Source organism: Tenrec ecaudatus, chromosome 7, assembly GCF_050624435.1.
Source record: "Tenrec ecaudatus isolate mTenEca1 chromosome 7, mTenEca1.hap1, whole genome shotgun sequence".
Lineage (NCBI taxonomy): Eukaryota > Metazoa > Chordata > Mammalia > Afrosoricida > Tenrecidae > Tenrec > Tenrec ecaudatus.
In genome coordinates this window covers 48,598,864-48,611,032 of record NC_134536.1, presented here as the reverse complement: position 1 = coordinate 48,611,032, position 12,169 = coordinate 48,598,864, and the positions used below count along the sequence as shown (strand labels likewise).

The 12,169-nt window shown below is 40.0% G+C and overlaps 1 protein-coding gene across 1 annotated transcript in view; it reads left to right on the top strand.

Annotated features, from left to right (window-relative positions):
- Positions 1-12,169, top strand: part of LOC142452363 (uncharacterized) — an 83,830-nt gene that overhangs the window by 6,690 nt on the left and 64,971 nt on the right. Inside the window, exon 4 of the mRNA XM_075553736.1 lies at positions 134-266. Coding sequence (XP_075409851.1) covers positions 134-266 — 133 coding nt within the window. The remainder of the gene's footprint in view (positions 1-133; positions 267-12,169) is intronic.

The following is a 12,169-nucleotide window of genomic DNA, read 5'->3' as shown; positions in this document are numbered from 1 at the left end:
GAAAAAGTGGATACTGGGCCAATTCCTGCCCTAATCACATATCTCCAACCTGACCTTGCCCCCAGTGTAAGCAGTCGGGTCACTGAAAATCGGATTGCCCGGCTTCAGCCCTGCCTTCGGCATCTCCATGCAGAGAAGCTGGGCCCCGGGATCTTCCAGACTTTCCGGTACTTGAGTTCCTGGGATTGGCAGATGACTGAAGTGGTCCTGGCTCCTCGACTCCGGTCACCCTCGCTGAGCCCAGGGGGTCGTGCTCCAGGTCGCGGGTAAATCCATCTCTTTCTTGGTGGGTACGGGAGCTACCTTCTCCAATTTGCCCTCTCACTTGGGCCCTATTTCCCCTTCCCAGGTCTTGGTTATGGGACTAGACGGGCTCCCCTCCACTCCACAGAAGACAGACCTCTCTTTTGCCAACTTAATCAACTCCCATTTTCTCACTCCTTTTAAGTTATCCCCTCGTGCCCTGTTCCGTTGCTGGGAAGGGATATTTTAACCAAGTTACATGCTACTATCTCCTTGTCCAGCAACGCTCTCCCCTTTATCGCCCTCTTAAGTCAGGCCACGTCCACAACCTCATCCCCGCCCCCAGTCAGCCAGGTGTTACCCGAGGTGTCTCCTGAAGTCTGGAATATTAGTATACCCACATTGGCAAGTCACCATGAGCCTGTCCTAATTAAGCTAAAAAAAACCTAATGTGTACCCTAACCGCCCCCAGTTTCCAATTTCAAAAACCCACCGACTAGGCCTAAGGGTAATTTTATTGCAAGCAAAAGTGTAATTGTTAGGCAGACCCAAGCAGAAGTAAGGAAGGAGTTAAAGTTTGTGCAAGATCAAGTCAAACTGAGTCAGAAAACTGAGTATGCCCCCAAACCAGTACAGAAAGATAAGGAATGTGATAAGGATGTGATGAAGAAGGAGATAAGGAATGGATGTATGTATATGTATGGATTGTGATAAGAGTTGTATGAACCCCTATTAAAATGTAAAAAATAAATTAAAAATAAATAAAATTCAAGATAGGTAAATATATAAAGACAGTAACTTGATTAAAATTTACTTAGAGGCATGGCAGGGGAGTCCTAAGTGGGGAATATGTTCATAGGATTAAGATGTAGATATTTACATAAGTATAGAATATTTTTATTTTGTTCCTTATAGAATGTTCTGTTTAAATGTGGGTGGCACATTCTTGAATTGTATGCATTTTAGTTTTATCCTGTTAACTACAGGTATGATTTTGCTATTGTTCATTTGAAAATTATATATGGCTAAGTAGTTATGTGGAAGTGTCAAGTTGACAAGGGGTGGTCTGTGGTAGTTACATAATCTGGTATCAATTCAATACTATTGAAAGTGAAGGGGTAGAATTTAGCCTGTTAATCAGGTCACAGCGGCTTATCCATGATGCAAACATAGGAAGTGATAGAAGACATCTGTAGAATTCCCAACTAGTCACTTCTTCCTGGAGTATAAAGATCTCAGGAACCCGGGGTAAAGTCTCATTTTCATAAGGATAGTTCTGAAAGTTACATAATCTCCTGTCAGCTTGTGAAGGAGTGGAGTCTCGCCTGTCAATCAGGTCGCAGGTTGATCACCTCATTTGGAGGTGCAATGGAAATGAATAGCTCACTGGAGGCCAGACACACTATTTGTGAGGCATTCCTGATGACAAGCCAGATGGAGCTATGCTGATGGAGTCAGAGGCCTTGAGCTTTAGGAGCTACATGGAGAGCCACAACAGCATTGAGATGCCTCCACTGTCACTGGATCCACAAGACTGGCCAGTGATCTTCATGCATTCGGCATCATTGCATGTGCTGTATGAGTCTGAAAAAGAATTTATAGACTATCAGACATATGGGCTAATATCAGACTTATGAACTTGATCTGTACTGGGCCAGGATATTTTCTCAATATACAATTGCTCTTTTATATGAAGCTCTTTCATATACCCATATGGGTGTCTATGAATTTGTTTCTCTAGTCCACCCAGATAACACAGGGGGAAATGGAGAGTTGGCAATAATGAGTATGAGAAAAATAAAAGTATTTTAAATTGGTTAAAAAAATGCAAAAGAATGTAATGATGAGATGGAGAAGGTAATAAAGAAGTTAAAATTGTTCTAAGAAAGATAAGGAATGTGATAAGGATGTGATGAGGATGTGATGTGATGGAGAAGGTGATAAAGAAGTTGAAATTGTTCTGAGTGATAACGAAATTGAAATTGTTCTAGAAATAAAAAAGGGATTATAGAGAATCACTGAGTTTTAACTGAAGTGTATTGGTGACTCTCTTAAGACACTGTGTCTTTATGTTTTCCCAAGTTCCAAGATGCAATGAGTAAACTGAGAACACAGCTGCCCTTGTTAAGATCAGATCAGTCCCAAGGAATTGTTTGTGCTTAGAGCCATTTTTCTTCCATTGGTCGAAGGACTATGGCTCACCTCCTCAGGGGTAGCCTTGGGACATAACAGAGGGGCCCTGGCACATTCAGTCCTAACCACGGACAAGCTAGCCGTGCAATTCCAACTGGCCATAAATGCCTCCACCGAATCACTAGCTTCATTTGCAGACAAATAACCTCTGTTGCCCAAGTTGCCTTACATAATCGATGAGCCTTAGACCTCATCACTGCTGAAAAAGGAGGCACTTGCCTCTACCTTGAAGAAGAATGCTGTTATTACATCAGCGAGTCAGCATTACCAACCCCTGCAGTCCTTGCCAAGCCTGGAGTCCCTGCATTCTGTCTGATAAACTTCCCCACTACGAAACTGTACAGCAGGAAGTAATCACGGATGACTTTGTTGTTGCCCCCTTTCTCTATCAGACAGAGTCAGGAATGTCTGGTAAAAGCATGGACACCCTTCCCCCAGACTGAGTTTCCCAGAAACAGGCTAGTTCTACGAACAACTGTACCCTCTAAAAGCACAGACCGCCCACATCATTCTTCCTAGAACCAGAACAGACTGACCTTGTACAATGAGCAAACAGTCATGCATGCTCTACTGAGCAAAACCGCACCTTATGTCAACTCTCCAGAAGCTTCAACAAGGGGGTATAAAAAACCCCTCAAGCGCTTCCCAGGAGCGGCTTCCACAGCTTCACTTTACTGTGGGCTGTTGAACCCGTCAGCTTATCCCCGATAAAGCCTGCTTTTTAATAAGTCCTCGGCGAGTATAGTCCGTCTCTTCTTGTTTCGTGCCTCAGTTTACCTAACAATTATGTATATAAAACCCAGGATAGGTAAATTTATATAGAGAGTAACAAGATTAATGACCAACTAGGTGCATAGCAGGGGTCTCAGGGTAATAGGGAATACAATGAGTAAAAGAAAGAACAAAATGAATAATTAACTATCTGTAATCTATCAAGGGGTATGAGGGCTGGGGGTGAAAAGGGAGGATAAAAAAGGGCTGGGGTGCGAAGGGAGGGTAAAAAATAGGAACTGATCCCAAGGGCTCAATGGAAAGTAAATGTCTAGAAAAGAATGATGGGATATATGTAGGGATATGTTGGATACATTTGATGTATGAATTGTAACAAGAGTTGTAAGAGTTCCTAATAAAATGATTTTTTTTAAAAGAACAAAATGTTCTAAAATTAATTGTGGTTATGATTGCAAAAACTCTTCTAACATGACTCAGCTATAGAATATGGGAACCAGAAAAGTTATTCCCTAGGTTGTCCCCTATAATATACGAGAAAACTAAGGTGCTGACTATACACACTTGGAGGTCAACTGCTTAAAGGTTATCTTCCTGAAGGTTATCAGTCATCTAGAGAAATCAGATCCTATAGTCTGTCCCACCCTAAGTAGGGCCCACACCCTTCTGATAAGGATAATGGACTGTTCCCCTGATGCAGAGCCCAAAGACACCTAAGGTCAAGCCAACTCAGGGATATCCAAGATTAGGCTGCAATCTTGACCCTAGAGTATGCCCATTTTGTTATGTGTATGCCTTCTTGCCTTGTCTATTGCCTCCCCTTCCTATTGTGTGTATTCCCTTAGCTTGTCCCCTTCTGTTACATATATGTCTATTGTATAACACCTTCCTGTTATTCATGTGGTTACCTGTAATTAGGTGGGGGGAACTTTCACACTCCCTGAATGAATATAAGTCTTGGTTGGAAATCTATTTTCTCTCTCTCTCTGTGCGGACCTGGCTGCTGAAGTCATGGCTGTCCAGGAGGTGAGCAATTGCATATTTTATCTTGTCTGATGTCTCTAAGTTTACCCCTCAGACAGACTAAAAACACAAAAGAAGAAGACACTTTAGTAAAGGCAATTAAACCAGAGTGATAATTTACTGATTATTTCCAATATTTCTTCAAAGTAGTGCATAACAATATGCACAATTTTCTTCAGAAATATATAAGGGATATTTCATATTCTTGTCAATACTTAGGTTTATCCTAGTTTAATTTAGCCAGCCTACTAGGAATGAAATGTTGCATTATCAATTTCCATTTCCCTGATAAACAGAAGGCTGAGAACTCATTTATTGGAGTTATGTATAGAATTTATGACTTCCAAAAATATGTTGTAATCTTAGCTCCTCTACTTGTGGATGTAAATGTTATGTTACGTCTTTGTTATGCTAATAGAGCCACAACCAAGTAGGGTTGTCTTAAACCTCCTCGTTTTAGACATATTGCACAAGAGATTAGACATTGAGGAGTTAAGGGCAAAGAGGAGAAAGTTAGATGCCACATGGTAATTTCCTAAGAAAGCTAAGAAGAGCATTAGAGAAGGTGAGACAAGAATTTTCCCCAAATCAGACAGAGAGCATTCCCTTAAAGTTGGAACCTTGAACTCAACCTGAGAAAATGAACTGCTGTTTGTAAAGCCAACCATCAGCATCAGATAACTAGGACAACTGGTCTTTGGGATATCCACACCTGTTCAAAGTACCTTTGCAGCTTTTTGCCCATTTATCTGTTGGCTTATTCATATTTTCTTATTGATTTGAACATGGTTTTGGATATTAGTCCCTTGCTATTTGTGTATCAATATATCTCCATCTAGTCTTATTTTTTTAAAAAACTTATCTGTGGTGTCTTTCATGAAACTCCAATAGAGTTCTAATATTACAGTATTATCACATTCAGCAAGCTTGCCTTTCAAGTTGCATGATTTTATTTATTGATGACATATCTTCCCTCACCCAAGAATGATAATATTTTTCTCTATGTGTTTTCTTAGATTTTTCCTCTTAGTTCTTACACTTAGATTTTTAATCCTGTAGAGTTGATATTTGTATATAGGGTGAGATAGAGATCAAATCAGTGATGACTGGAAAACAGACCCTCGATGGGGGGGAGGAAAAACGAGCCATGATACACAGGAAAAAAACAAGAGTCATGATCACAACATTTGTTGGTTTTCATGTGTAAATATTCCAACTAGGGCTAATTTCAAGGCACTAATGACTTAACAGGAACCCGGGTAGTGTAGTGGTTACAAATGGGCTACAGTCCTCCTGGTCAACAGTTAGTCTTGGAAACCCACAGGAGGTTGTTATGAGTCAGAATTGACTCAATGGTTTTGGTTAATGGGTATAGGAAACAGAAGGATTTCTCCCAAGTTGTCTCCCTTAAATATATGCCAAACTTAGCTGCTTGCTACAAGTGGCAAATGACTACACATAGAGGTCAACAGAAGTAGGTCAGGGGTTATTCTCTCTAAGGGTTATCAGCCATCCAGAGCAGGCAGACACCACTATTTATCCCACAAGTAGGGCCCACTCCTTTCTGATAAGGATAGTAGTAAATTGTTTCCCTGAAGGAGAGCCCAGGGAGGTCAAACCCACTCCAGGGTGACCAAGGTTAGGCTGCCATATTGAGTCTAGGATCTGTCCTTCTTATCACATGTATACTCTTAGTCCCTCCCCTTCCTGTTATGTGCATACCCCTAGCTCTTCCCCTTCCTGTTACACTTAATGCCCATTGTAGATCCCCCTCCTATTGCTTGTATTGCCTGTGGTACAGGCCTTTCCTGTGATGCGTGGTTACCTGTAATCACACCCCCTAAAGAGATAGTTAAGCCTTGGTTAGCAGTAAATGCCCTCTCCCCAGGGCTCTCTCCCCTGCCCTCGGCCCACACTGTGTATGGACCTGGTGGCTGATAAGATCATGGCCATCCAGGAGGTGAGCATGCTACTATGAAATGTATCTGACTTCTTTATTTGACTCCCTCTCCTATCTTTCTCATTCTCTATGACTTTATAATAATCTTTATATATCTCAACAGTACAATTGCACTTACTGAACCCATGATTAGTTGTGGGGGCTGGCCATTTCCCCACAAATGAGTGTCACATGGTTATCTCTTTGGGAATAATAGTTGGTGATCTGCTTCCAAAAGGCTACAGCCTTAAAAAATTATGAGCAATTCTACTTTGCACACACAAGTAAGATCACCATGAGTCAGAATCAACTGCATAGCAACTAACAACAATGATTTAACAAGACTCTATAAGATTATTGAACATTGAACAGTTGGATAGTTTAACCAGACCCCAGTACACCACTAGTTCCAATTATAGTTTACTTTTTCATATGATGACCAACGGTCCTTTTTCATAATAACCAATTTTGTTAACTAGAAAGCAGGCTATCCTTATTTCTCATTTTAAATTTATGATTGCCATATATTTCCACACACATGACTGTTTCTTTACTGGTTTTATGGATCGAAAGATCTTGCATCTCTAAAAGTTTAAAGTATAATTACATTAAAATAAACCTTGATATTTGATAGAGTTAGTCTCATTACTCTATTCTTCTCTGAAAGCTTGTTTTTGACTATTTTTGATCCTTCATATGTCCATATATATTTTGGTGTCAGATTGTCAAGTTTGGATAATAAGTTAAATGATGTCACCAACCGTACACTGTGCTCACATTTTAGTTTGACATCAGTTTGATTGTAAGCTTCTACTTGAAGGTAAATTTTCTAAAACAAATGGAAAAATATGATGGAGTCCAAGAGCTGAATAGAACATTTCAAAGGCTGCTCAAGAAGACAAAGTATTATAATGAAATGTTCAAAGACTTGCAGTTAGAAAACCAACACACTCAGAATATCTGTAGCTGAAAGAACTGAAGAAAAGGAGTCAAGTCTCAAGTTGAAATATTGAAGAATTCAATGGTCAAAATGATGAAAGACGCAGGAAACCTCAAAAGAATACGACAGGAAAGGAAACAGAATGCCCTGTTGGACTTAGGGCTGAAATGCCCTAGAGTAAAAAGAAGCAGAGGGCGCTACCCAACCGCCATGGATGTAGGCTTGGTTCAGATCTAGTTAGGTTAAAACTCAACATCTTACAGTTTGCCTTCTCTCTTGACATATTTTTAACTTGTTCGGTTTTTTTTTTATCAAATTATTATCTTTCTTTTAGATTTAGGTTTTTCTTTTTTTTATTTTGCTACTGATGTCTTTTTTGGTATGATTTTCTTTATATCAGACTCAGGATAGGTAAGTCCTTAGAGACAGTAACTAGAATACAGTTTCTTAGGGTTTACAGTAGGGGAGTTTGGGAGAAATGGAGGTAGTGATGGTTATGAGAATGAAGGAAATGTCTAAGACTGAGTGTGGTGGTGATTGCACAACTATTTACTGTATTTACCCCATTGCGTTGCTGTTGTTAGGTGCCATCAAGTTGGTGCCCAGTCCTGCACCCTTCTCACATTTGTTCCTCTGCTTTAGCCCTTTGTTGTAGCCACTGTGTCAATCCATCTCATTCAGGGCCTTCCTCTTTTTCAGCTGTCCCTCTACTTTACCCAGCATGATATCCTTCTCCAGGGACTGGTCTCTCTTGACAACATGTCCAAGCTATGAAAGATGAGGTCTTGCCATTGTTGCCTCCAAGGAGAACTCTTGCCTACTGTCTTCCAAGACAGATCTGTTTGTCCTTTTGGCAGTCCATGATGCTTTCAATATTCCTCCCCAGCACCACAAGTCAGATGTATGGATTCTACTTTTGTCTTCCTTATTCAATGTCCACCTTTTGCATACAGACGAGGCCGTTGAAAATACCATGGGTTGAGGCATGTGCACTTTATCTTCAAAGTAAACACCGTTTTACTACATTCTAAAGAATTATATAGTAATTTAATTATCTGTCAATAAAACTAAAAAGAGGAAAGGAATATAATGTAACCAAAAATAATTGTTTTACATTCAACCATTTCAAGAGGTAGCACATGATCAAGAAATAGTGATATTGAAGGAAGAGGTACAAAGCATTAATGAAAAATAAGCCTACAGCAATGGACAGAATTCCACCTAAAATGTTTCAGCTAATTGATGCAGCACTGGAAGCACCCACTAGCTTATGTTACAAAATTAAGAGGACTAAAGGGTTAGGAAAAATTCCATCTAATCATTTGGCCATCTTATGGCTTGATCTGATTTAGAGATCAACTTTCAAATGAGCAGCCATTTTCTAAATCCTGGTAAACAAAATATGAATTTTTGAGACTTGAATAGGGAGCCACCCAAAATAGAGCTGACGGAGGAACGGAGGGACCCCAAAGCCTTCTGGGATCCTCCTAGAATTTCATTTTTTGTAAGTGAACTTTTGAACGGAGTAGGCCATCAGAGAGCTCGGTTATGTTCTGACAAGAATGTGAACATGAGTGCTCTATGTTGCCAGATCAGGATAAGATATGAGCTTCAACAAACAAAGGGAACGTGAAATTAATAGTCTACAGGGAAAATTCAGAAGTAGAACCTAGATATATTTCAGTATCGACATCTACAGAAGTGGGCTAGAAGAACATCAAAGCCCTTTGGGTAGACATATCGTTTTCCTTACAAGAGTTTGGGTTCATAGATGAAGGATCAGAGCACCTTAAGAGAGCAAAGTTGTGATTATCTGAGACTAAGATGAATGTAAAGCACGGTTACCAAGGTCATCCTGTTCTTACCATTGTATCAGTTCACGGGACACCCTGCGTGTTGAATGTAACGGTTCCCCGGGGTTTTCAAGGCTGGACTTTGGCGAAGCAGATTGCCCAGAAGCTCTCCCACGATGCCCCTGCATGCATTCAAACCGTAAGTCTTGGGGCTCGTGGTGGAGTGTTTGGCGGTTTGCACGTCATAAGCTTGTCATCATAGTGAAAATCGTAATACATGCACTCATCATTTTTAACCAAGATCATTTCAGGATGGTTTAGGTTTATGTGAAAACATCCGTTTCTGAAATGCAGAGTTGTTGGAGGTCAGACATTTAGACTGTCAGGAAGGAGCTTCCAGAAATGCTAATCCCCTGAAAGCAGATAGTGTCATCAACCTGGAAACGTGGAATTTCCATGTTTAAGGCCTTTCTGGGCCAGTCCTGCGCAACAGGGTAAATCTGGCCTCTTGAGCCTTGAGGCTTGTTTAAAGCAGCTGCCCGAGTAAGTTTTCTGATCTGGCCAGCCGCCATTCACCAGCACAAATCACAGGCGTGCCTTGGATGATGGCCCAGAGCAAAGTGCTTCACTTACTGCATGGATTATGTCTCTGGAAACACAGACAGAGGTCACCCGACTTAGGGTAAAACTGAGTTTTCACCCAGCTACTGACCAAAAGTTTGGTGCTTCGAACTTACTCAGCAACATTACAGAAGAAATGGCCCAGTGGTCTTCCTTCATAAGAAGTATAGCCAAGAAAACTCAGAACGAGTAATCTTTGTGTTTGCCTGGAGTCAGAATAAACTCAGCAATGATTTGTTATTTTTTATTTGCTTGATTTTTTATAAGTATAGAGTAATAATGAGGCGTTGTAATACACTTACTCTGAGCTCTTCTCCTTCCTGCTCCCGGAGAAGAGGCATCACTGAACTGTCTCTTCTCTCAGGAATTTGCGTTTTATTTCTTTCTTACAATACCTTCAAAACATAGACTGGGAAGATGTTAGTTCAGAATCTCCTGCAGGGTCTGGCAAGTCTAAGAAGCACAGGTCAGGTTGAGAGTTCCGTTGCAGTTGTCAGTGGTGACCTGCAGGACCATTGTTACTGGAACTTTAGTTGGTGCTGCTGCTAGGTCTCTTTCTAAGCTGCCCAGCGGTCATTCACATTCTTCCCCTCGACTTGTTGTTGGAGACACCTGTGCCTGGAAGTCATTCTGTAACCTTCTACCTGTCCTGTTGCTCCTGACTGAAATCCATTAAGAAAGGGCTTAAAAGAATGTTGTACATCACGCGAAAAATTCCCCGGATCTTACTACAGAATCAACTGAAGTCAGAGTTATTCTCTGTTCCAAGTTCCTCCTCAAATTTCTGTGTGAACTTTAAAGTTAATTTTAATGGACAATATCTTGATTAAGGAGGAACAGCTTTTGAGGAAAATAATCAAGTTCTGTTTTGCTTGAAATTAGAAATGTTGCTGCTTGTGCTCCCCAACCCCACTCTCAGTACAATGCTGAAACTAAAGAAAGCTAAATGATCTTCCCCTAATATCTAAAGGTTCTCTTAAATAAGTTATCTGAAAGAATGAATAAACTTTATGCACAGTTTAGTGTATAATCCACGGGGAAAATGAACTATAAGGCTTTGAACTTAGGATAAACTGTAATGGAAAATAATAAATATTTCACCATTATGTTCTGTGAGAATAAACTAAAAATAGATTGCACATAATAACCCATAGGGGTCAGTATAAACTTAGAATTGGAAGAGACCATTTTCGTATTCACTGACTTGCTTTTTTTCTCAATGAAGAAAGACTTCGATGTTTTAAACTATATGTAGAAAAAAGATAGATAAGTTAGTTTTGAAAAAGGGTTAAGGCATACCCACTGAATGAGCAAAAACTATCCTAAATTATTACCTTAATGTTAGACATAAAATGAACAATTTTCTTTCCACACAGATTTTTAAAAATTTTGCCTAAGTCTAAACCAGTAATTTCCATGACAACCAGGTATGTTTATACCTTGGAAATGGATGGCTAAAAAATTATTTCAGAACATATGTAAATTTATAAATATATAGCATCCATGGTAATAATTAAATTTGTAGGACATTCACATCGATCTCTACAATTTATAGTAATTTATAATAATTGATAAAAGTAAGCACTTGGAGAAATGCTAACACCCCCTCTCATTACTGCATTACCTATAGCACAACCCCTTTCTGTGACGTTTGTACTCACCTGTAATTAGGGGGCTTGCATGTCCCCAAATAATATAAAAAGCCAGGGCTAGCATTAAAGTTCTCTCTCTCCCTCCACGTGGACCACCCAGCGGTGCTGAGGTGAGCATGCTACTATGAATCGTGTCTGACTCCATTTATTTCAATACTTCTCTTCTATCTCTCATGCTCTCTATAACTTTACTATGATCTTTACTTATTATCGCTGTACAGTTGCGCCTACCGGACCCGTAATGATGTGTTAGAGGCTGGCTTCCCCTGACAAATGGCACCCAACGTTATGATTAAGATTTATTGACTAAGATAGTTTATTGTGTCAGCCTGGCTGATAAACACAAGTGGGATTAATTGAAGGGCGGAGAGAGAAATGGCTCAGTGAGCCTCGCCTTTCTTGTCTCTCACTCTTTGATCATTGGACCAGTGTGCAGATGCCTTGCTTGTTCTGTGCCTCAATTTACAGGCTACACTACCTGTGGACTGTGTCGCTGTAAGTTGAGGTCCCTTTAAGACCACATGATTGGAATGTACATCTCTGGAGCTGGGGACTGACTTGGTGACCTGGCTGACAGTTGGTGACCTGCCTTGCTGTTTGCTCGCTGTGCTGAGATAACCTAGCTCTCTGTACAGAGGACTACCTGGTGGCGCTCAAACTTGAAGGGCTGCCAGTGTCTCACAACTCTCTCATGGGAGTGAGTTGCACTGAACCATTTGTACTACTTTATAATTTAATGGTTCATTTCTTGTATTATATATCTATCTATCTGTTACAATTTAACTGGTCATTTCTTGTGTTATCTATCTTTACATATATATATGTATATATATATAAAATTATCAGCTATCTGGTTTTACCTCTCTAGAGAACCCTGCCTTACACATTTACCTCACACAGGAGTTAAGAAAATGTAAAGAAATATATATAATTATAAATCAATATATGTCATAGTTTTCTATTAAAATAAAACATTTGTTCACCAAAAAATATTACAAGAAGTAATTGACTACTTTTATTTTGGCCCTTATTATAC